Raw genomic sequence first — 26,391 nt, 5'->3', positions numbered from 1 at the left:
GAAAATATACCTCATTTCCTCTGAGATGGTAGCCATAATCAGACAAAAGATTAGAAATCTTCTGTACATTAACAGCATCATTAAATGGAGTGGCATCACCAATTTCACCCTTGTTAGCTGATACCTTTGAAATAAAAGTATTGAAAATGCTACTTCACACCAATTAAAAAAGAAATCTTAATAAAAATGCTGCTTCCATTTTGTTTCCCCCTAGAAGTTATACATTAATAAAAATACATTCCACTATAAAAACTCTTTCTGTAGTAAGGAAAATTTAGGACTTAAAAGCTATAAAATATCAAGACTCATTTTATTAATATCTTCCACAAAATATATAACAAATCAATTAACCTAAAGAGGAAAAACTCAAATTATAAGCCTTCAAATACAAATCTACCCATGGGCTAATGTATAAAAAGAGTTAGACTCCCAAATACTTTTGCTGGCTTAAGGAAAATGACATCATTCATGTATAAGCCTATAGCCGTTCTATCTTATTAAGACACTTAACATTAGAAAACCTCCACGGAAAGATAGATGCACAGCTGAAAATACAGCTATAAAATTACTTAGTTCACAATGAACTAACTACCAATAAATTAATTCTTCCATCTGTAGAAAAGAACCAGTTAATAAGATAACCATCTATGTAGATAGAAGTTAACGTGTCTTAAAAAATTCTTTCTTAGCCATGATTTTGCAAATTAAAAAAAAAAAAAAGAAAGTGGAGGAAGGCAGAATTGTAAATAATTTGAAAGCAAGAAAATAAGTATATAGCTTTAAACAAAGTGCCCTGGCTCAAACATAAGAGAAATAATCTATCATCATTTTGAAAAAAAATCATCATTGTACAACCTGTATTTTTCAAGACAGTCTCTTACCTTCCCTTGAAGACATTCAATCAAGTGACCAATAGTCATACGAGAGGGAATGGCATGGGGATTTATGATGATATCAGGGGTAATACCTTCACAGGTAAAAGGCATATCCTATAAAGAAAATATTTTTAGTAAAAAAACTTAAAAGAAACTGAAAATCTTACTTTTATTTTCAAAACCAAAACTGACATCGCCCCCAAATTTTGCATGTCCTAAATCTGTTCAAGGTGGTATGTTCACATTCAACACTAAAATTAAGATTTAATTAAGTTAAAGAAGATTATGAGAAGTACTGCCCATAAAAGAAAATAATTAATAAACTACACTATATTTAAAAAAACTGTGATTTAATAAAATGTTCAACAAAACTTTGGGTTAGGAGTGAGTGAGATCAAAGATACCTACCTCTTGTCTATACTGAATACCACAGGTACCCTTCTGACCATGTCGACTAGCAAATTTGTCTCCAATTTGTGGAATTCTAACAGAGCGTACCTAAATTCACATAAAAATAGGTGAAGTGAAGTTGGTTTATTTCCTAAAACCAGTTACACAGAATGAATAAAGCTATACTCACCCTTATTTTACAAAACTTATATCCTTCCTGGTTGAGAGTTACCATAACCTGATCCACAATGCCTGTCTCGCTGGTTCTAAGGAAAGTGCTACAGTCTCTCTTGGTATAGCGTCTATTGGTGCTCTCCAATTCATCTTCATTTTCAGGCAAGGTGACTGTTTTGCCTATAATAACATCATCTCCAGATACACGAACTCCTGGAGCTATCAAACCGTCGTCATCCAGCTTGTCATAAATGGCATGCCTCATACCTGTGAGATAACAGACATAGAATTTTCTGAAATGATATTCCCATACAGAAAAGTAATGAAAACATCCCACAATCCCCAACAAAGATTAAAATTCATACACATCAACAAGTTCTAAGTCGGTGGGAAGTTCATAGAAATCTCTACCATCACAAATCATATTTAGTAATAAGTCCTTATTGCAAATATTACAAACTATGCTGAATTCTGTAATGCCTCATTTTTAAAAGAAAGTCTGTAAGGAAAAAGAACACTGGACTGAGCAGATGGTCCCATGACAGACATCTACTGAGTGGCTTTGGGTAAGTGTGTGTGTTGCCATCTCCACGTCATATGAGACAAAGAAAATCTGTGTCCTCTGCACATGTCCTCTCACAGAATGATGAATTCCATCTTGTGCTGTCTTAACTCCACTGAACATCAATTCACTACCACATAAAACACCCAATGTAACAGGAACAAACCTAAGGAAATGGAATGTTTACCTTTATGCAATGCCTATGAGAAGTCAAAATTGTAGAAGACACCACATCCCCCTGGGAACATCCTATCTATCCCACAGTATAAGTAGTTTTTACATATCTATGAAAATAAATAACAACTAGAAAGTAAATTTGAGTTTTCCATTAGAAACAGCAACTATTTGATATGTTCTCATTTATTTTTTAAATGTTTACAAATATTACAGTCACACCTCAGTCTGGGAAAGAAAAGGAGAGCTCCCATGAAAATGTACAAACTGAAAAACAAGTATAAATACAGAACAGTGAAAACAGGGCTACAAGGTACAGCCCATGAATTACGTAGCCTCTTTGATTTTTAAATTTCCTCCCCTTGCAGGATGACCATGAGGGAAAGTCTATAATAGGAACATTTCTTGAAGGTGCAAAGAGTTTGGGCAAATACATCATGAATCCTAAGAATAACATGAAAACACATTCCCATATTACAAAATAAGGGGGGCAAGGGGCACAACCTGGCAAAATTACTTAAGAAAACTACAATAAACTAAATTCCACAATTTAAATGTCAGTATCACTTACCTTGGCATGTTTCACGTGTAGGCTTCTCAAAAACCTCTTCTTGATCAAATCCTTTTTTAGACTCCTGTTCTTTGTATGAGCGATAGAAAACAGACCTAAAAACACATGGTTTGAAAGATAACTCCCATTTTTCTATTAAATAAAAGGACTTGGAATATACCAACAATTTTTCATTTAATTGATATTTGGGAGATTATCTAAGCCATGGATCTAGGGACAAGAGTAACTGCACTAAGGATCATGTAGCATTTGACTCAAAATCTTAACCACCTGGAAACACAAGTGGGACAACGAAGGACTCACGGTCATTGAGACCAAACTCCTACCCCTTCATAATAAACCTGAGAGCTTGTCGCCCAGGGTCTGCTTAGACATTTCCAGTAACAAGTTTTCATAGTAAGTCATAATGTTCACCCTCTGAAACTACACAGGAGCGGAGGAGGGGAGAAACCCATCTTCTCCTCTAAAGTCTCTATTTTTTAAATAACCTTCATAGGCCATAGATTAGAGATCAATAATTTTGTCAATAAAACCACCGAAGTGAAGTATAACAGAAAACATAGTGAAAGAAAAAACACTTAGCATTTTAACAGTACTTACTGATGAGTTCTAATATTATGAGCTTTGTTTTTTTTATTTATTTTTGGTACCAGAGATTGAAGCCAGAGGTGATTAATCACTGAACCACATTCCCAGCCCTTTTCAGTTTTTTATTTTGATAGGGCCTTGCTAAGTTGCTGAAGCCAGCTTGCAATCCTCCTGCCTCAGTCTCCCAGGTTGCCTGGATTACAGGCATAAGCCAACATGTTTGGCTCATTTCTTCTTTGTATGTTTCTATATTATCTAAATGCAAATGTGTATTTGCTCACAAAAGAAAAGACCCAACCAAAATATTAACATCTGAAAATTCAGAGGGACACAAGCAGCAGTATCCTCAGCTATCTGGACCATCAATCAGGCCTTTTGCTTTTGGGAGCAGGGCATAGTCAAACCTATTTTAACTATTTTTTATTTTTTAAAAACATAATATTTCCACTACTGTATATCTATTTTGACAAATTTTATAAGAAGCTGACCTGAAAAAGCCTCGGTCTACAGCTGAACGATTCATGATAACAGAGTCTTCTTGATTATATCCAGTGTATGATGCAATGGCCACAATTGAGTTGATACCTACCATGAATTTAAAAGCATTTATTAAATCATTATCCAGGGGGTAAAGAAAAAGAGCCCTTTCTTTTAAATCCATTTTACTCAATCATATTTGCCATAAATGCTTTGGGTGTTTTTAATCATGGCAATTGGGCAATTGTCAATCTACTCTTCCTTGATTAAGAGTCTGTGAGATAACTACTCTGCTGGCTAAATGTTTCATACAAGCAAATCCTAGCCTGCCATTCCCAATGTATTCAGTTTTATAATCAATAATTATGCACACAAGTTGCCTCATATTTATAATACCTCCCTAAGTCAAGTTCTATGATCTGCTCATAGCAACCCTATGCTTCAAACAAGGTGCTACTGAGAAGCTACCTAAATAATTTATCTATGATCCCAAAGTTAATAAGGCAATAAGCTCAAGCCCCAGCTCCTTGCCTCCTGATTTCCAGTCTTAAGTTTGAAACTGGTATTACGCTGCTCCTCTCCCTATCCCACCGAAAAAATGGCACTGTATTTCCCACCACAAAGCCTTTCTTGTTTGCTTCCCCCAAAACGACTTTGTTAAATTTATAGATAAAGTAACAAGTATTAAAGAAAGAAGACCTAGTCCCCAGGAACCAGGCACTGGGAAGGGTGGGGTAGAAAGAAAGAAAAGACAAAACAAACCCCAAACACCACACCACTATAAAACAGTAAACTGCAATATTAGAAACAAAACACAATTATTAACATTGAATGTGAGTGGGTTTTTAATAAACGTAACTGACATACATCAATCAATATGCGAATCACCAGATTTTCTAAGAATTAAAATTCACTCAACCAACAAAGATGTTGTGTCTGCCGAGAACTAAAAAATAAATATTAAAAAAAAATTCTCTCTCTCACTCTCTCTTTAAAAAAAAATTCACTCAAATCTGAACATATAGTTAACACAGCAACACAATTTATACTTATAATTTGTACTCCACATTTGAAACTACAGAATACAAAGAACTAAAATTTAAATGACTGAATATTTTGGCTGTATGAATAAATCATTAATAGTTGCCTCCTTAAAGCTAAATTCAATTTTTAAAAACATTCATTTACCCTTTTTTTTGTTCCAAGTACTGGTGATTGAACCTAGCCCTATCATTTAAGTCTCATTAAGTTGCCCATGCTGGCCTTAACTATCAATCCTCTTGACTCATCCTCCTGAGTCACTGGAATAATGGGGTATATACGGCACCTGGCTCATTTACTCCTTTACGTGTACAATAGGGGAGCAACAATTCTAACAAGTAGAGAGGTACAGATAAGGGGTGGCAGGAACTACAGACACAAAACATAGTCACTAACTCTACGGGGTAAGTGAGTTCATAATGTAGCCATGCAGCTGGTGTCAGGTATGGCCAGGGCCAAGAATTCAACCAAGATGGGGTTATATAAATAGACTGAGCAAATATATTGAGAACAAAGAGGGCTAGGAGGGCTGGGGATGTGGCTCAAGCGGTAGCACGCTCGCCTGGCATGCGTGCGGCCCGGGTTCCATCCTCAGCACCACATACAAACAAAGATGTTGTGTCCGCCGATAACTAAAAAATAAATATTAAAAAAAAATTCTCTCTCTCTCCTCTCTCACTCTATCTTTAAAAAAAAAAAAAGAGAGAGCTAGGAGTCTCATGATCAGGGAATGGAATTCTACAATAAACTTCACTGTTGGAATGGGACAGGAATGCTGGGATGAACCGATGGTTAATATACAGACATAAATTCCCAGCACAAAACAAAAAACAGACACAAGTATCTAAGTGTGCATATGTATATGTTTAGCTCTATCAGCTGAAAAGAATTACAAAGAATGATTTTTAATTAGCAATGAGCACACCTACCACCCAGATTCTGGTTTCTAAATACTATCTTCCACCAAAAAGAGAAATGGCTGAGTCTAGGTTTACGAGAAGAAAAGCACAAGATAAGGCAAAATGTAAAGAAGTGCTGAAAGAATGATATGGACCTATCAGAAGTCATCTTGAAGCCAGGCATGGTGGTACATGGAAATTGAAGCAGGAGGATTGCAAGATCAAAGTCAGTCTAGGCAACTTAGTGAGATGCTGTCTCAAAATTTAAAATTTTTTTAAAAACTGGGGAGGTGGCCAGGCATAGAATGCCCCTGGGTTTAATCTCCAGTATCCTGAAGGGGGCAAAAAAGAAATCTTAAAGATGATCCTACTGGCTTAAATCTGGAACAATGTGAATATCAAAGTAAGGAATGATATTGCAAGCCACCATTTGGCAGCAATCATCATCTGACAAAGAACATTTATATGATCTCAAACTATCTCCCACAAAAGACTTATAACTTACTAATAATTACAAAACACAATTAACAAGTAAAGAAACCTGACAGTCACTGGGATTGCTGACTACCTGGATGTCAATGTTGACCTGATGGACTAAGGACAATGTCCTTATCTTTAAGAAACATACCCTAAAGAATTAAAGATTCATGTGGCTTCCTCAACTTACTTTTACATGATTCAGGAAAAGAGAGAAAAGGAAGAAAATGATAAGGCAAACATGACAAAATGTTAACTAAGAAATCTAGATAAAAAGTATCCAGATTATTAAGAATTGGATGCAATGGCACATACCCACAATTCCAGTGACTCAGGAGGTTGAGAAAAGAGGATCCCAAGTTGGAGGCCAGCCTAGGCAACTTAGAGAGACCTTGTCTCAAAATTATAAAAAAGGCTGGGGATGTAGCTCAGTGGTACAGGACCCCTGGGTTCAATCCCCAGTACCTTTAAAAAAAAAAAAGGTATGTAGGAGTTCTTTGGTCTAGTCTTACAAGTTATCCATAGATTTGAGATTATTCATAATAAGGCTTTTTTTTAAAAAAAAGATACCATTATGAAAGCATGAATAACAGAACTGATGGCCAGGCTGAAGACTCTACCAGCCATGTCTCACCACTTTACATTAGTAACCTAAGAAAGAACATTTTCTTTCAAATCCAACCATACATTATATTTCTCTTATCTAGCTAAAAGAAACTGTATTTTCTAAAAAAAGCACTGGAAGCAAAGCCCAGAGATATGAGCCTATTACAGAAAGCCTAATGAATTTTATTAGACAAGAGTAACCCCTTGTGGAAGATTTTGAAAATAAATAATTTTACCATGAAAATCTGCTATCAGATTGTCAGAGTTCCTTTTTGAGTTAATAATTTAAAGCCACTAAAGACAAAGTTTACTAATAATATTGACAATAAAAGTTACCCAATTCAAAGCCAAATTTCTGTTAACACAATAAGATAAAGTGCCAAGAATTATTTACACAGCCTCCCCTAATATTCAACATTCTCATCCTTCAGATTTTTCTGTACCATTTTGCCTATTGTCCAGGCTGAGACTCTCCTACAAACTCCTGATTCTGCTTATTAGCAGCTACTTAGCTTCTTTCCCAGTTTCTTTTCTTGGTGCCTAAAGTTCTGTATGTTTCTAGCTTTTTTATCATTCTAAATTCTCCCTAGGCAACTTCATATTAATCTATAATTATTTTTAATATAAGAAACTTCACATAGTAGAGTTGACCTTCCTTAAATAACACTGCAACTTGCGGTTGGAAGATCACTTCTTATAGCAACTCGAAATCAATGTAAACTAAACAGAATTAATGCCAAACACCTCTTCCTCCTTTTATCATGATCTCAATCTCTTTTTTTTCTTTTTTTTTATTGGTTGTTCAAAACATTACAAGATTGCAGAATCACATCGGTTACACATCCACATTTTTACGTAATGCCATATTAGTAACTGTTGTATTCTGCTACCTTTCCTATCCTCTACTATCCCCCCTCCCCTCCCTTCCCATCTTCTCTCTCTACCCCATCTACTGTAATTCATTTCTCTCCTTGTTTTTTTTTTTTTTCCCATTCCCCTCACAACCTCTTATATGTAATTTTGTATAACAATGAAGGTCTCCTTTCATTTCCATGCAATTTCCCTTTTCTCTCCCTTTCCCTCCCACCTCATGTCTCTGTTTAATGTTAATCTTTTCCTCCTGCTCTTCCTCCCTGCTCTGTTCATAGTTGCTCTCATTATATCAAAGAAGACATTTGGCATTTGTTTTTTAGGGATTGGCTAGCTTCACTTAGCATAATCTGCTCTAATGCCATCCATTTCCCTGCAAATTCCATGATTTTGTCATTTTTTAGTGCTGCGTAGTACTCCATTGTGTATAAATGCCACTTTTTTTTTATCCATTCATCTATTGAAGGGCATCTGGGTTGGTTCCACAGTCTAGCTATTGTGAATTGTGCTGCTATGAACATCGATGTGGCAGTATCATGATCTCAATCTTGGTTTTTTGTTTGTTTCTTTGTTTTTCTTTTTGAAATGAAGAGATCAAATCCAGGGTTTAATGCATGGGATCTACCATCAAGCTACATCCCAAGTTCCCAATCTTTTTAAAAGCACCTCTCCTCGATCACCCAAGCCATAAACACCAAGATATTTCCAATTTCAGTCTTCCCTCTCTTCACCACTCCATATCCAACCAATCTTCAAGTTTTATCAAATGTATTGCAAATAGTGTCTCATTCATCATTCTTTTTCATTTCTTCAGCCCTTACCAATTCATACTTGGACTACTGAAAAAAACCTTTAAATAATCTGCCTGCTAATGCAGGCCCTAATTCTAACCTTACACTGCTGTCAAAATAATAGGTCCTAAAACAAATTTCTAATCCTATTTGCTTCCCTGCTCAAAAATGTTGGTCATTCTCAAAATAAAATCCAACCTGCTCTGACTTTCTCCACATGTTCAGTCCAAGCTTTACCTCTATATATTTACATTCCAGCCACACTAAACTGAAAGGACCTCTAACTATTCCCACCTTTGTGTATCTCGGCCCTTGCTCAAAACTGTCTCTCAATTTCAAATACCCACTTTACCAGCATTACTCCAATCTAAAATGCCACCATTCCATGAAATTGGCTCTACACTTTCAACTGGAATCAATAATTTTTATCACTCTGTGCTTCCAAAGGACTTTGTAAGTCTAGAATTTCCACATATCCACCTTCTTACTACATTCATGCTTTCCATCACATTATAAATTCCATGAGACTAGGTACTGTGCCATATGCATTTTTTAACCCTCCCAAGAACCCAGTAAAGTGCTATAAGCTTGGCAAGACCATAAAAAATGTAAAACAAACTGAACATACCTGCTGGCAACTCTCTAAATCGAAGATATTCCATAGACCGTGTAGTCACAAGCGGTTTTTGAGGATAATAAAGAACATGGGCCAATGTGTCCATACGTACATGGAAGTTGGTGATATACACTCCCATAGCCTGCTTACCCATAGCAGACTGGTATGTGTTTCTAGGGGACTAAGAGAAGAAATGAAAAGTTGAATCAATGAAAATTTAATCTCTAAAGGAAAAGATACTAACCATAAATCAGGAAAATAATTGGCAGAAAAAGTTTCTGGAAGACAAGTGATCACTATTTGGAATAATCAATCATGGCCCATAACAATGAAACACAATAGCAAGCATGTCAAATTACTGATTCTATAGGTGTTCACAAGCTTTTCATTAAAAGTATTTTCTCTTAAGATTACACACTAACCTCTAATTTTTATAATTTTCCCCAATTTCTTGCAAATCAAAAAAAAAGCTACCAACCTGGTTATGGTCAGGAAAGGGAATAATAGATGCACAAACACCAAGAATCATTGATGGATGAATCTCACAATGGGTATATGTGGAACAATAAGCAACTTCTTTCTCCTGTAAATCATCTGGGGTCATTGCAAGCATCACTGTTTCTTCTTCTAGAGTATCTATATATTCTACTACCCCGCTGGCCACAAGATCTTGCCAACTAAAAAAGAATTCAGTTTCCTTAGTTCTTGATATATTTTAACTAATAAGGCTTACATAAAAAGTATTCCTATATTTATATGTACTGCTGTGGAAAAGTTCTAATATAGATGCAAGATTGTTAATGAAAAAAGTAAGCTACTGAACAATACTATAAATTATTGTCCCATAACTATTATTAGTTTGTTTTGTGTTGAAGACACTGTACTTGTAGGGCAGGGATAAATATATAATATACAAAATAAGATCTGGTAAAATACATGTACCCAACTGTTACTAATATTTAGTTATGAAGAGGAGAGTATGAATTAGGGGCTTTAACATTTTTTAATTTTTATATGTTGTTTAAATTTTTTAAATTAAGACTATACATTTACATATTACTAAAAATTTGTTTAAAGAAAGTTCATCTTAGGGCTGGAGTTGTGGCTCAGTGTTAGAGCATCTGCCTGGCATGTGTGAGGCCCTGGGTTCAATCCTCAGCACTATATAAAATATGTAAAAAAAAAAAAAAAAAAAAAAAAGTTCATCTTAAAAAGTTGTGCTGCAATTGTGTACAATGCATCAAAATGCATTCTGCTGTAATATATACCTAATTAAAATAAATTATTTTTTTAAAGTTCATCTTTTAATTAAATTTCTATTATTCACATAATTATGTGTTTTTATATACATTATATTTGTTATTTTTAGAATTTGATTTTAACACATCACAAAAACTTACATACTTAAACACAATCCTATAAATCCCATGCGTTATAAAAATATATACTGGAATTAGGGGTGATGGGTGCACAAACTTGGGAACATACTATACACTTTGAAAAAATGGTTAATTTAAAATATGTGAATTCTAGCTCAATTTTTAAATGCACACATTTTTCTACTTGTTTTTTACCTGTAGTTGTTATATTCTCTCTCTTTCAATTGGTCAATATGTCTCTTCTTTAAAAGTAGCTTTTGTTTTTCCACAATCAGAAGTGGTCTACAAATACGGCCTGCATCGGTATAGATCCGAATCTCCCTCTCTCGAATATCTCTGATCATAGAAACCTATACATGAAAAGATAAAAATAATCTCATGAACTTTTACTTTCTCTATATCATAACAACTTAGCTAAAAATAAATAGTTCCAGTCAGGTACAATGGTGTACACTCATAGTACCAGACTCAGGAGGTTTAAGATGGGAAGATCACTTGAGCCCAGGAATTCAAGACCAGCCTGGACAACATAGTAAGGCCCCCTCTCAAAAATAAAATAAAAGATCTGGTATGGGGCATACACCTGTAATCCCAGCAACTTGGGAGGCTGAGGCAGGAGGATCACAAGTTTGAGGTTAGCTGCAGGAACTTATCAAGACTCAAAACAAAAAGGATTGAGGATGCAGCTCAGTGGTAAAGTACCCCTGGGTTCAATTCCCAATACTATAAAAGTAATAACAACAGTAATAATAATAAACAACATCTACTCAATTTCTGAAGCAACCAAGTATTAATAAAATGGACAAAACTTAGTTACCAATGTTCAATCTACTAAAAATCTTGCTATAATTTAAAATTCTGTAAGTGAAAAATCCTAATATTGGTTAGGATTATTATTTCCATTCGTTTCTATTTTACTTTTTTAATGCGACTACTAAAAATTTTAACCTGCATATGTGGGTCACATTCTTTTTTTTGGCCGGGGCAGGGGGTGCCAGGGATTGAACCCAGGGGTGCTTAACCACAACTGCAGCACTTATTTTTTATTTTGAGACAGGATTTCATTAAGTTGCTTGAGGCCTCACTAAATTGCTGAGGCTGGGTTTTGAACTTGTGATCCTTCTGCCTCGGCCTCCTAAGCCTCTGGAATTACAGAGGTGTGCCACCACTCCTGGCTCACATTCTATTTCTATTGGACATGAAAGTATACAAACTATATTCTTTCAATTCTGCAATAAAACATATACATTAATAAAAGTAATGCAAAATATAAAGTCAAAAAGGAAACAAATAATAATTTCCAGTGAATTATCTAGATCTCATATATAATCTTGGAAGTTGATTAATAAATGAATTGCTAATGAATTAGAAAACTGAAGAACAGATTAGTGTTTCCCCACAAAAAGACCTTTAAGGGATTGGAGATACAGCACTTAAGCACACACAAGGCCCTGGGTTCAATCCCTAGTACTATCAAACCCTTTAAAAAGTAAATCACATTTGAATCCTTTTACTAAAGAAAGGACTGAATTTATTTAAGAAAGAGAAATATTTGAGTTAGTTTAAAAACCATAGTAAGTAACAAAAGTTTGATCAAAAACTCCAAATTCAGGGGCTGGGGTTGTGGCTCAGTGGTAGAGCACTTGCCTAAAATGTGTGAGGCCCTGGATTTGATCCTCAGCACCACATATAAATAAACAAAGTTAAAAATCCGTTGGCAACTAAAAAATATTAAAAACAAATAAATAAACACCAAGTTCTTCTCTAAAATTAAAGGGTAAAAAGCCAAGAAGTAAAAAACATTTATACTCTTAGCCCATTTCCTATTCATAGAAAGCAATCTGAGAAGAATCATTATTTGTGAGCAGAAATACCATGAATGACATTCTGAAATTCAAGAAAAGATAGTGCTTTTAAACACGATTTAATAGGATGACATAAATACAGCTTTCCTCCTCAAAGGTCAGTATTCTGAGTTCCAAGTGAAAGAGGCATTCTTTAGTAGGTCTAGAGACAACTACTGGCAAGAAAGCCTACCTAACAGGTGCAACAAGTTAGAAATGATAACATACGGAACTCTAGTCATCACAAAATATGAAAGAAAAGAAAAAGCATTAAACACCTAGAAAATAACACAATTCTCCCATTTAGGAGTCTCCCAACATAGAAAACATAAAGTCTCAGAAAAAAAAAGGGGGGGCATAATCAATAATCACTGACAAATTTTTCCATCACGAAAAATATAATCAGCTTTGGTTCTAGGTCCTTCTCTGAGCCTTGCCTGCCTTGGTGAGGCATTCTGTTCCTCTCTTTAAGCTGTAAATATGCCCGAGTCAAATCCCAGGGCCTGCCTGATGCAGAAGACCTGCAGCAACTCAATACTCTTCTCTGCTTTGCTATGTGTAATGGAAGCCAGCTACTGGCTAAACATGTTACAGTTTTTTTCCAAACCCACTTTCACCTACACAGGCCCCAATGTATGGTATAAGCATTCTGTCAGAAGTACTTAGGTAAAATACATTATATATAGTATCAGAACAGACAGTAGGTTTGGAAGAATAAAAAGTCTAAGAAATATCCCCAAATAATAATGGTATACTAAAAGACCTATTTTGGGAAGTAATGAAGTTCATACTATATTTTAATGACTGAAAAAAAGAAAAAACCCATCCTGATACCAAATCACTTCAACATCCACCTAAATATAAGAGAATCTATTAAAAGTGCATCACAATTCATGATGAATCTCTGGATTCGGTCAAAGGATAAGTCAGAGATAAATATTTCCATTTTTAAAAGTAGTCTCAGCTTTAGGAAAAAATCTCCTACAAATTTTTTTAATATATAATTTGAGTTTAAAATATAACAATGATTTCAAGTTCATGTCAAAATTTTTAGGAACATGTATTTAAAGATTAAAGCAAGCAATACCTTAAATATACTTCACGCTTCAAGAAAATCTAGATGAAAGAAAGATGCCAATATAAAAAAAAAAAAATTCTCTATTCTTATGCCTTGTCTAAAAATCTTAGAGACCCAAGCTCTTTTAGCTAATTAAAGATTCTTACTTCAGGGACTAGAGTTGTTTCCCAGTGATAGAGCACTTGCTGAGCATGCACAAGACCCTGGGTTGGATCCCCAGCCCAACAACAACAATAAAAATTCTTACTTCAGACACAATGATGTCCATCTGACGCCGTAATTTCCTTAGGGTATTCATCAGTTGTTCAGGATCTTTATGTATTCCAACCCAGCAGCCATTAACAAAAATCTTAGTCGCACTAAAATGAAAAGCCAAAAAGCATTTTGCACTTATCAATCATTTACTAAGCTATACCTAAAGAGTAAAAATTTTATTTAAAAAGAAAACTCCATCTATACACACTCAGCAATAGCTGCAGGAGAAATTTCTTCTAAATTTTCCATACTCCATTCTTCTAAAAATTCCAGAATTGGAGAAGGTTGAGATCCAACTGAAATATAAGCCATCAGTGCTAAATTCTTCACAAGTCCTACAGCATGGCCCTAAGGAACAAATCAAGTAATTACTCACATTGATTTTACATATCTATACAAATTCTTTTCCATACACATTTTTTCTTCAACTTGATTTCAAGATTTACTTTCTAAGAACAAAATGGTTAATAATATCTTAGGTCTAAACCACAATGTATAATTTAATACAAAATGGCTTCTTAATTATGTCCTATATAATCACCAGCAGGCTTTTTGATCTGAATATAAATTCTAATATATTACCTCTGGGGTCTCAGCAGGACAAACCATTCCCCACAACGTATTATGCAACTGTCTTGGTTTTGCTAGCTTGCCATCTCTACCAATAGGAGAATTTAAACGACGAAGATGAGAAAGAGTAGATGCAAAAGTCAGGCGGTTTAATACCTAGGAGAAAAATAACGTCATTAAAGTTTGGGCATCTCTGTGATGTGTTTATCTTTAAGTGGTGCTATGACTGAATCCAGTGCTTCACACATGTTAGCCAAGTACTCTGCCACTGAGCTACAGCCCCAACCCCATATAAGACATTTTAAGCAAGATAAATAAGATAATATTTAGTGAGGGAAAAAAACAAGCAATTCAAGCCAAATATACCTCTAAATAATTACCCCTCACCCAGCCCTAAAAAAACCCAAACCTCATCCCTCTTCCTAAGTCTCCTATCATGGTTAATGTCATCACTGCCTAACTTTGATCTCCCAACCTAGAAATCTTAAAATAATTTTTGTCTCTAAGTTATTCTTTCTACACATCAAACATTATGTTGTTGATTCTATCTCCTTCCACACATCGATAAATATAGCCTGTAAATTCAATCTTCAAATTTTCTAAAATATCTAGCCCTCTCATCCCAAAGTTACAGTAGAACCTTGGATCAGCTGTTTACCTCACATGTATATATCCCTGCCTTGTTGCCTCCAATCTACCCTCCTCAGTTTCCAGAATTACTAAAACTGTGTCCATATCATTCACCTGCTTAAATTATTAAACAGGCTGACCTGGCTTCAGAAGAGCAAAATATTAAAGGCCTTCTTAATGAAGACCCAAACACTTTTCCCTGCCAGTCTCCCAACTTCCTGTACTCCACTGACATACTTTCACCTCCTTGCCCTGGACCATGCTACTGCCACAGAATGGAATGCACTTCTCTACTGTTTTGTCTGATGAACTGTTACCACCTCTACAAAAGACATCGACTCAGAAGAACTCTCATCCGGGAAGAACTCTTCTCTTTACTATACACCATGAAACTTTCCGTCATTCAACTAGTCAACCACAAAGTCTTATAAAAGCTACTTCCATCTCACTCCAGTAAGATTGGCAGCCATTATGAAGTCCAACAACAACAAGTGCTGGAGAGGATGCGGGGAAAAGGGTACACTTGTTCATTGTTGGTGGGACTGCAAATTGGTGCAGCCAATTTGGAAAGCAGTATGGAGATTTCATGGAAAGCTGGGAATGGAACCACCATTTGACCCAGCTATTCCCCTTCTCGGTCTATTCCCTAAAGACCTAATAAGAGCATGCTACAGGGACACTGCTACATCGATGTTCATAGCAGCACAATTCATGATAGCAAGATTGTGGAACCAACCTAGATGCCCTTCAATAGATGAATGGATAAAAAAAAATGTGGCATTTATACACAATGGAGTATTACTCTGCTTTAAAAAATGACAAAATCATAGAATTTGGAGGGAAATGGATGGCATTAGAACAGATTATGCTAAGTGAAACTAGCCAATCCTTAAAAAACAAATGCCAAATGACTGCTTTGATATAAGGGGAGTAACCAAGGACAGGGTAGGGACGAAGAGCTTGAGAAGAAGATTAACATTAAACAGGGATGAGAGGTGGGAGGGAAAGGGAGTGAGAAGGGAAATCGCATGGAAATGGAAGGTGATCCTCAGGGTTTTACAAAATTACATATAAGAGGAAAGGAGGGGTAAGAGAAGAATAATACAAGTGGAAGAAAGGATGTACAGTAGAGGGGGTAGAGAGAGAAAAGGGGAGGGGAGGGGAGGGGAGGGGGGATAGTAGAGAATAGGACAGACAGCAGAATACATCAGACACTAGAATGGCAATATGTAAATCAATGGAAGTGTAACTGATGTGATACAGCAATCGGTATACGGGGTAAAAATGGGAGTTCATAACCCACTTGAATCAAACTGTGAAATATGATATATTAAGAACTATGTAATGTTTTGAACGACCAACAATAAAAAAAAAATGAAAAAAAAAAGAAATAAAAAATAAAAAGGACTGGGGATGTGGAGAAAAAAAAAAAAGCTACTTCCTAAAAATTTCTCAAATTTGATCCCATTATTCATCTCTACAAAACTGCTCATTGAGGCCCTAATAACTTCTTATTCAGGTTGTTATAATAATCTTCCTGACAACAACCTTGTCCTTCTTATTTCTCCATACTGCCAATTACTATGAATGTGTCTAAAAAACAAAAATAACGATGCCACTCCCCCTCTACAATCTGTTTCCAACCCCCCTTTCCAACTCCACCTAACCATTTTAATTTGCAAATCTTGAATTGCTCCAGCTCCAACATACATACCCTCTTTATGGCTCCATCCTTCTGTTCAGGATATTAAGAGTTTTCTGCAGTTTTTCTGTGAGAGGCTGGTTCCACCCTCCTCTCCACCAACTGTGCTTTAAGATTCGGTCCAGGTATTATCTCCTAAACTTCTTTTCACCCTCTAAGGCTATCATAAAGCCTTTCTCTAGCATTCTCACCCAGCAGGTGTGCAGGTCTCTTATTATGATACTGTACCATCTATCTACAAGTATAGTAATAAATGACTAAAGATCAGAAATCTTATTTTATTTATCTTTGTATGTCTACAATGTAGCAGAACCTATATAACTCTATATCATGTACAACCAGACGAATAAGAAATTATATTCCATTTATGTATGATTTGTCAAAATGTATTCTACTGTCAGGTATAACTAATTAGAACAAATTAAAAAATATATTAAAAAAATAAAATGTTGGGCTGGGGATGTGGCTCAAGCGGTAGCGCGCTCGCCTGGCATGCGTGCCCGAGTTGGATCCTCAGCACCACATACAAACAAAGATGTTTTGTCCGCCGAAAACTAAAAAATAAATATTAAAAAATTCTCTCTCTCTCTCTTTAAAAAAAAATAAATTAAATAAAATAAAATGTAGCAGAGTACCTGGCACATCAGAGGGCCCAATAACAATTCACTGAACTGACTTTGCAGTGTGGCATCTTTTATCATACTAAAGCTCAGAGTATAGGAGCTATATATAAATGAATATTACTCTGCTAAATGCTGATTAACTCCCTGAGAGTTGGTTTGGAGTCTCATTCAAGTTGTGAACCCAGCATCAAAAACATCAAGTATACCCAAAAAAATCCTTAATGAATTAAAAAGAACTAAAAATTTAACTTTGTTATCAGCTATATCCTAGAATTTCACACAGCATCTAAGGTTTAGGAACTTGAATTTGCTATCTGGATGCCAAATCAATCAGGTAATAACAATATTGGCTAGTTTTTTTTTGTTTCTTTGTTATTTTTTAAGATTCTGAAACCAGTAATTTTATTTATTTTTTTTTTTGCTACATTTCTTGCCTGATTTCATTATTCATAGTCTTGCTTCTTTATAAATATTTTAAACTTTGACAATATTGGCTAGTTTTAAAGAGAATGGGGAGATCCACCTCAAACGCCCATAAATACATCACAGGTTTAAAATCTCACAGGAAAAGACAATAAATATGACATCATGGTGCAGGCCTATAACTGCAGCAACTTGGGAGGCTGAGACAGGAGGTTCTCAAGTTCGAGGCCAGCCTTGGCAATTTCACAAAACCCTGTTTCAAAATGAAAAAGGGTGCTGGGTGCAGTTGCACATGCCTGTAATCATAGGGACTTGGGGGGCTGAGGCAGGGGGATCCCAAACTCCAGACCAGCCTCCTCAATGTAGCATGGCCGTATCTCAAAAAAAAAAACAAACAAACAAACAAAAAAAAAAAACAAATAAATAAATAAATAAAAAGTGCTTGGAATATAGCTCAGCACCCTGAGCTCCATCTCCAGTTAGCAAAAACAAAAAAAAAAGTAAACCAAATATAAAAATTATTTAAAAAATAAAAATGTCAGGCTGGGGCATTTTTATTTTTTTAAAATAAATGGTAGAGTGCTTGACTTGCACATGTGAGGCACTGAGTTCTATTCTCAGCACCACAGGAAAATAACAAATAAATAAAAGGTTTCAAAAAATAATAATAAAAATAAAAATACCTAATGAGCCTTTTAAAAGCTTTTCCCTAATATTACACCTGAGATTAGCTATTGCATTCACATTAAAAACACATTAAAAAGAAACTATTGAAAAAATTAACAAAACTAAAAGTTGGTTCTTCGAAAAAATAAATAAGATTGACAGACCTTTAGCCATGCTAACGAAGAGAAGAAGAGAGAGAACTCAAATTACTAACATACGGGATGAAAAAGGCAATATCACAACAGATGCTACAGAAATACAAAAGACAATTAGAAATTATTTTGAAAACCTATATTCCAATAAAATAGAAGATAGTGAAGACATCGATAAATTTCTTAAGTCATATGATTTGCCCAGACTGAGTCAGGAGGATACACACAATTTGAACAGACCAATATCAATGGATGAAATTGAAGAAGCCATCAAAAGACTACCAACCAAGAAAAGCCCAGGACTGGATGGGTATACAGCGGAGTTTTACAAAACCTTTAAAGAAGAATTAATACCAATACTTTTCAAGTTATTTCAGGAAATAGAAAAAGAGGGAGCTCTTCCAAATTCATTCTATGAGGCCAACATCACCCTGATTCCGAAACCAGACAAAGACACCTCAAAGAAAGAAAACTACAGACCAATATCTCTAATGAACCTAGATGCAAAAATCCTCAATACAATTCTGGCGAATCGAATACAAAAACACATCAAAAACATTGTGCACCATGATCAAGTAGGATTCATCCCTGGGATGCAAGGATGGTTCAATATACGGAAATCAATAAATGTTATTCACCACATCAATAGACTTAAAGATAAGAACCATATGATCATCTCGATAGACGCAGAGAAAGCATTCGACAAACTACAGCATCCCTTTATGTTCAAAACATTAGAAAAACTAGGGATAACAGGAACTTACCTTGACATTGTAAAAGCTATCTATGCCAAGCCTCAGGCTAGCATCATTCTGAATGGACAAAAGTTAAAGGCATTCCCTCTAAAATCCGGAACAAGACAGGGATGCCCTCTATCTCCACTTCTATTCAGTATAGTTCTCGAAACACTGGCCAGAGCAATTAGACAGACAAAAGAAATTAAAGGCATAAAAATAGGAAAAGAAGAACTTAAATTATCACTATTTGCAGATGACATGATTCTATACCTAGAAGACCCAAAAGGGTCTACAAAGAAACTACTAGAACTAATAAATGAATTCAGCAAAGTGGCAGGATATAAAATCAACACGCATAAATCAAAGGCATTTCTGTATATCAGTGACAAAACTTCTGAAACAGAAATGAGGAAAAACACTCCATTCACAATATCCTCCAAAAAAATAAAATACTTGGGAATCAACCTAACAAAAGAGGTGAAAGATTTATACAATGAAAACTACAGAACCCTAAAGAGAGAAGTAGAAGAAGATCTTAGAAGATGGAAAAATATACCCTGTTCATGGATAGGCAGAACTAACATCATCAAAATGGCGATATTACCAAAAGTTCTCTATAGGTTTAATGCAATGCCAATCAAAATCCCAACGGCATTTCTTGTAGAAATAGATAAAGCAATCATGAAATTCATATGGAAAAATAAAAGACCCAGAATAGCAAAAGCAATTCTAAGCAGGAAGTGTGAATCAGGCGGTATAGCGATACCAGATTTCAAGCTATATTACAGAGCAATAGTGACAAAAACAGCATGGTACTGGTACCAAAACAGGCGGGTGGACCAATGGTATAGAATAGAGGACACAGAGACTAATCCACAAAGTTACAACTATCTTATATTTGATAAAGGGGCTAAAAGCATGCAATGGAGGAAGGATAGCATCTTCAACAAATGCTGTTGGGAAAACTGGAAATCCATATGCAACAAAATGAAACTGAATCCCTTTCTCTCGTCATGCACAAAAGTTAACTCAAAATGGATCAAGGAGCTTGATATCAAATCAGAGACTCTGCGTCTGATAGAAGAAAAAGTTGGCTCCGATCTACATATTGTGGGGTCGGGCTCCAAATTCCTTAATAGGACACCCATAGCACAAGAGTTAATAACAAGAATCAACAAATGGGACTTACTTAAACTAAAAAGTTTTTTCTCAGCAAGAGAAACAATAAGAGAGGTAAATAGGGAGCCTACATCCTGGGAACAAATTTTTACTCCTCACACTTCAGATACAGCCCTAATATCCAGAGTATACAAAGAACTCAAAAAATTAGACAATAAGATAACAAATAACCCAATCAACAAATGGGCCAAGGACCTGAACAGACACTTCTCAGAGGAGGATATACAATCAATCAATAAGTACATGAAAAAATGCTCTCCATCTCTAGCAGTCAGAGAAATGCAAATCAAAACCACCCTAAGATACCATCTCACTCCAGTAAGATTGGCAGCCACTATGAAGTCAAACAACAACAAGTGCTGGAGAGGATGTGGAGAAAAGGGTACTCTTGTACATTGCTGGTGGGACTGCAAATTGGTGCGGCCAATTTGGAAAGCAGTTTGGAGATTCCTGGGAAAGATGGGAATGGAACCACCATTTGACCCTGCTATTGCCCTTCTTGGACTATTCCCTGAAGACCTTAAAAGAGCATGTTACAGGGATACTGCCACATCAATGTTCATAGCAGCACAATTCACAATAGCTAGACTGTGGAACCAACCCAGATGCCCTTCAATAGATGAATGGATAAAAAAAAATGTGGCATCTATACACAATGGAGTACTATGCAGCAATAAAAAATGACAAAATCATAGAATTTGCAGGGAAATGGATGGCACTAGAGCAGATTATGCTTAGTGAAGCTAGCCAATCCCTAAAAAACAAATACCAAATGTCTTCTTTGATATAATGAGAGCAACTATGAACAGAGCAGGGAGGAAGAGCAGGAAGAAAAGATTAACATTAAACAGAGACATGAGATGGGAGGGAAAGGGAGAGAAAAGGGAAATTGCATGGAAATGAAGGGAGACCCTCATTGCTATACAAAATTACATATAAGAGGTTGTGAGGGGAATGGGAAAATAAACAAGGAGAGAAATGAATTACAGTAGATGGGGTAGAGAGAGAAGATGGGAGGGGAGGGGAGGGGGGATAGTAGGGGATAGGAAAGGTAGCAGAATACAATAATTACTAATAGGGCATTATGTAAAATTGTGGATGTGTAACCGACGTGAATCTGCAATCTGCATTTGGGGTAAAATTGGGGGTTCATAACCCACTTCAATCTAATGTATGAAATATGATATGTCAAGAGCTTTGTAATGTTGTGAACAACCAATTAAAAAAAAAAAAACTCAGAAGTATCATGCATTTTCTAACAAATGAAGGGAATATCTACTTATTCTCTGGATTAACTTCTAAAATGGAACTTTTAATTATTTTTATATTTTGGAGTTTTTTAAATACATAAAGACTTTGCTAACTCATAATGTCTGACTTCCCGTGTAGCCACTCTTATTAACTATCTTGAGTTTCTAAACTGTAAGCCAAAAACTTAAGTTCCTCTTTGTTATGCTAATAGTTAATTTTAAAAATTTATTTGCATAATTTAAAACCCCCAGTGATTTCAATTTGAGAACAAAATAAAAAGCAAAATAACCTGCATTAAATAAATTAAAGAAACTACTAGTCCTATAACATTTTTCCTATGAATCCTACAGTCATAGTTGATACCCTTACCTGAGATACTCCAGCTCTGGCTTGATGAGCTTTCTTTTGGTCACCCCAGTTTCCAGTAGCTAAAGAATATTTTAAGCCATCAGATATTATCCGCGTTTTAATCGCCAACTCCAAGTTAAAGTCCTTTCCTCGATCAATAAACTTCTGTGCATAGATTCGTACTTCTTTCAGTAAATTCTTAAACATACTGCCAAATAAAATGATATTGTTTTAAACATGTAAATGTCAACAAAATGCACTCTTAATAAAGATAATACTGCCCACAAGGGGGCAAAAATGATTGTGGCAGGGCACACATACAAAAAACAAAACAAAAAAACCCACACATATAGTATATATTCATATGTGCAGACAAAGCAAATAGGAAAATGTGCCAAAATAGTATCATGGGACAATAATATAAAAGGCTGAAAAACACTAATCTATAACACACTAAACAAACGTGCAAAATACTAATAAAAACTAAAATTTAAACCAGGTATGGTGGCGCATGCCTGTAATCCCACCAACCTGGGAGGCTAATACAAGAGGATCACAAATTCAAGGCCAACCTCAGCAATTTAACAAGGCTCTGAGCAACCTAGTGAGACTGTCTCAAAATAAAGAATTAAAAGGGCTGGGGATAAAGCTCAATGGTAAATATGCCCTGGGTTTAATACCTACCTAGTACAAAAAAAAAAAAAAAAGAAGCAGCAGCAGTTGGGCACAGTCACCCACACCTGTAATCCCAGTAGCTCTGGAGGCTGAAGTAAGAGGATCACAAGTTCAAGGCCAGCCTCAGTAACTACCAAGATAAAAATAAAAAGAACTAGGGATGTAGTTCAGTAGTAAAGTGACCCTGAGTTCAATCCTCAGTATAAAAAAATAATAATAAAAATAAACAAACATAAACAAGAAATACACTCACTGTGCTCACAAATATCATTCCCAGACATGAACTTAACTAAATCTGAGCAAGTAGCAAAGAGAACATAGAAAACACAGAAGTACATAATACAATACCAAGATGGCTTAGCAACTCCAGTCTAAGATTAGTCTTAGATTGACTAATCTACAGTCAATCTCCCTACTCAGAGTATAGGAGCTATATATCTTACCCTCTAAATAAGAATGCAAGTAGTGGCCCAGCAAGATCCAATCTTTTGTTTCCATAGTGATCTCTGTCATCTAGTTCTCTTCTACCCAAAGCTGCCAGAAGTAACCTATGAACCATATATCTAAAAAAAAAAAAGAAGTGAAAAACACTTGGTTTTGGTTTCTTCCCCAAAATATTTACATCATTCTTTACAATTTTAGCTTTAAGAAAAACACTATCTCAACTATATCTTGGTATAGAAGTTAAAACAATAAAATTTAACATACCCCAAGAAATATGCTTTTTTGGTCTCACAAAAATCACTAACACCAACATGAGGAAGCATTTCTTTTTGTAAAACTTCTTTTGCATACTTAATTCTTTTCTCTTTAGTAACGCCAGGCTTTGCTCCTCTTGAACCAATGAAATTTAATGCAACATTCTGTTCTTGAATGACAAAAGCTTCATCAAGAGAAGGTTTAACCTGTCAAATAATTCATATAAAAATTATTTTCAAATTCATATTTTCAACTCAAAATGAGTCAGCTGTCATTTAACTTAATAACATGCCAAATATTCCTATAAACCTAATTAAATACATATGTGTTTTTAGAAAATCAAGGAATTATAAAATCTTAGAACTAGAAGAACCACCTCAAAGATCTAGAGATCTCGCACAAAATCCATTCATCAGTACAGGCAATTTTACTTTCTAGAAAAATAAAAATACAAATAATTCCTCTATAAAAAGAATAATATGGGTTTTTTGTTTTGTTTTTACAGTTTAATAATCAATGGCAAATAATAATAATAATAAAAGTTCCTTCCAGATATCAAAAATATTTAAAGAAGTTCTGAATCCAATAAAAATTTACTGAGCTACAAATAAATAAATGTGTCAACTGTTTTCAATCTTGGTATTAATCACAAGTATTGGGATTGAACCAAAGACCTCACATATGCTAGGCAAGTGTTCTACCTGTGCCTAAATTGAATCTAATCATGAAGAAATATGTCAATTCCAAATGAGGGCAATTCTATATTAAAAAAAAAAAATGGCCTAGGGCTAGGGTTATGGCTCAATGGCAGAGCGCTTGCCTAGCACGTGTGAGGCACTAGGTTCGATCCTCAGACCACATAAAAATAAAAGTATTGTGTCTATCTACAAATTAAAAAAAAAAAAAAAATTTAAAAAATGGCCTACCTTCTCTTCACATTTAAGTGTTCTAAAAGACAGAGAGGGGGCTGGGGATGTGGGTCAAGCAGTAGCGCGCTCGCCTGGCATGCGTGCGGCCCGGGTTCGATCCTCAGCACCACATACAAACAAAGATGTTGTGCCCGCCAAAAACTAAAAAATAAATATTAAAATTCTCTCTCTCTCTCTCTCTCTCCCCCCTCTCTCACTCTCTCTTAAAAAAAAAAAAAAAAAGAGAAAAGACAGAGAGGGCTAGTGTGGTGGCTCAGTGGAAGAGCACTTGCCTAGCCTATGTGAGGCACTGGGTTCGATTCTCAGCACCGCATATTAATAAATAAAATAAAGGTCCACTGACAACTAAAATAAAGGTCAATTGACAACTAAAAAAAATATTGTAAAAAAAAAAAAAAAGACAAAGAGAGGCGGACGAAAATTTAAGAGAGACATAGAAAAACAAAATGCAAAAGGGCACAGTGATCCATGCATGTCATCCCAGCAACTGGGGAGACTGATGCAGGAGGATCACAAGTTCAAGGCCAGCCTTGGTAACTTATCGAGGCCCTCAGCAACTTAGTAAGATTCTATCTCAAAATAAAAAATAAAAAGGGCTGGGGATATAGCTCAGTAGTAAAGCACCCTGGATTAAATCCCTAGTACCAAAACAAATAAACAAAAAAATGCAATGAATGATCCTGAATTAGATTCTGAACTAAGAAAAAAAAAATTCTACTAAGGATATTATCGGGGCTGGGGTTTTGGCTCAGCAGTAGAGTGCTTGCCTACCACATGCAAGGCTCTGGGTTCGATCCTCAGCACCACATAAAAATAAATAGATAAAATAAAGGTATTGTGGGCTGGGGATGTGGCTCAAGCGGTAGCGCGCTCGCCTGGCATGCGTGCGGCCCGGGTTCGATCCTCAGCACCACATACCGACAAAGATGTTGTGTCCGCCGAGAACTAAAAAATAAATATTAAAAATTCTCTCTCTCTCTCTCTCTCTCTCTCCCTCCTCACTCTCTCTTTAAAAAAAAAATAAATAAATAAATAAAAAATAAAGGTATTGTGTCCAACTACACTAAAAAAAAAAAAAAATTTTTTAAAAAGATATTATTGGAGCTGGTGGGGCACCTTGTAATCCCAATGTCTCATGAGGCTGAGGCAGGAGGATTCCATTTTCCAGGCCATCCTGGGCAACTTCACAAGACTGTCTCAAAATATAAAAAACAAATATGGGAGTTCGGGATATGGCTCAGTGGTAGAACACTTGCCTAACATGCTCAAGGCCCTGAGTTTGATCCCTAGCACTGCATACGTGCATGCACATACACACACACAAATGGGGCTTTGGCTCAGTGGTACAATGCCCCTAAGTTCAATTCCCAGTACAAGAGGGAAAAAACAAGATATTATGGGAACAATTAGTAAATATCTAAGATTTCATTTCACCCCAGTCAGAATGGCAATCATCAAGAATACAGGCAACACATCATGTACAACCAAAAAAATGAAAAGTTGTGCTGCAATTGTGTACAAAATGCATTCTGTTGTCATATATACCTAATTAAAATAAATAAATTAACTTGAAAGAAAAAGAATAAGTGTTGGCGAAGATGTGGGGGAAAAGGTACATTCATACACTGCTGATGGGACTGAAAATTGGTGCAACCACTATGGAAAGCAGTATGGAGATTCCTCAGAAAACTTGGAAGAGAACCACCATTTGATCCAACCATCCCACTCCTTGGTTTATACCCAAATGACTTAAAATCAGCATACTACAGTGATGCAGCCACTTCAATGCTTATTGCAGCTCAATTCACAATAGCTAAACTATGGAACCAACCTAGGTGTCCTTCAATAGATGAATGGAAAAGAAAATGTGGTATATATATTCAATCAAATATTATTCAGCTTTAAAGAAGAATGAAATTATGGTATTCGCCATAAATGGATGGAGTTGGAGAATATCATGCTAAGCAAAATAAGCTAATCCCCAAAAACCAAAGCCCAATGTTTTATCTGATATGCAGATCTAATTCACAGTGGGCGGGGGCAGTAGGGAAGAATAAAATTACCTTAGATTAGGTAGAGGGGACTGAAGGGAGGCAAGGGGAGGAGATATGGGGATAAGAAGGATAGTAGAATGAAACAA

General features: G+C 35.6%; 1 protein-coding gene across 1 annotated transcript in view; it reads right to left on the bottom strand.

Annotated features, from left to right (window-relative positions):
* The window catches only part of POLR2B (RNA polymerase II subunit B), a 52,159-nt gene that overhangs the window by 5,878 nt on the left and 19,890 nt on the right, over window positions 1–26,391 (bottom strand). Inside the window, exons 8-22 of the mRNA XM_081304103.1 lie at window positions 23,332–23,528; window positions 23,067–23,186; window positions 21,970–22,156; window positions 14,250–14,393; window positions 13,876–14,015; window positions 13,660–13,771; window positions 10,686–10,840; window positions 9,590–9,788; window positions 9,124–9,292; window positions 3,823–3,919; window positions 2,747–2,841; window positions 1,456–1,706; window positions 1,284–1,373; window positions 882–989; window positions 11–124 (exon numbers count right to left, since the gene is read on the bottom strand). Of these exons, the coding sequence (XP_081160229.1) occupies window positions 11–124; window positions 882–989; window positions 1,284–1,373; window positions 1,456–1,706; window positions 2,747–2,841; window positions 3,823–3,919; window positions 9,124–9,292; window positions 9,590–9,788; window positions 10,686–10,840; window positions 13,660–13,771; window positions 13,876–14,015; window positions 14,250–14,393; window positions 21,970–22,156; window positions 23,067–23,186; window positions 23,332–23,528 (2,178 nt within the window). The remainder of the gene's footprint in view (window positions 1–10; window positions 125–881; window positions 990–1,283; window positions 1,374–1,455; window positions 1,707–2,746; window positions 2,842–3,822; window positions 3,920–9,123; window positions 9,293–9,589; window positions 9,789–10,685; window positions 10,841–13,659; window positions 13,772–13,875; window positions 14,016–14,249; window positions 14,394–21,969; window positions 22,157–23,066; window positions 23,187–23,331; window positions 23,529–26,391) is intronic.

This window comes from Spermophilus citellus, assembly GCF_964194105.1.
Source record: "Spermophilus citellus genome assembly, chromosome: 8".
NCBI lineage: Eukaryota > Metazoa > Chordata > Mammalia > Rodentia > Sciuridae > Spermophilus > Spermophilus citellus.
The sequence above is the reverse complement of the archived record's forward strand: the minus strand, read 5'-3'. Positions and strand labels throughout refer to the sequence as shown.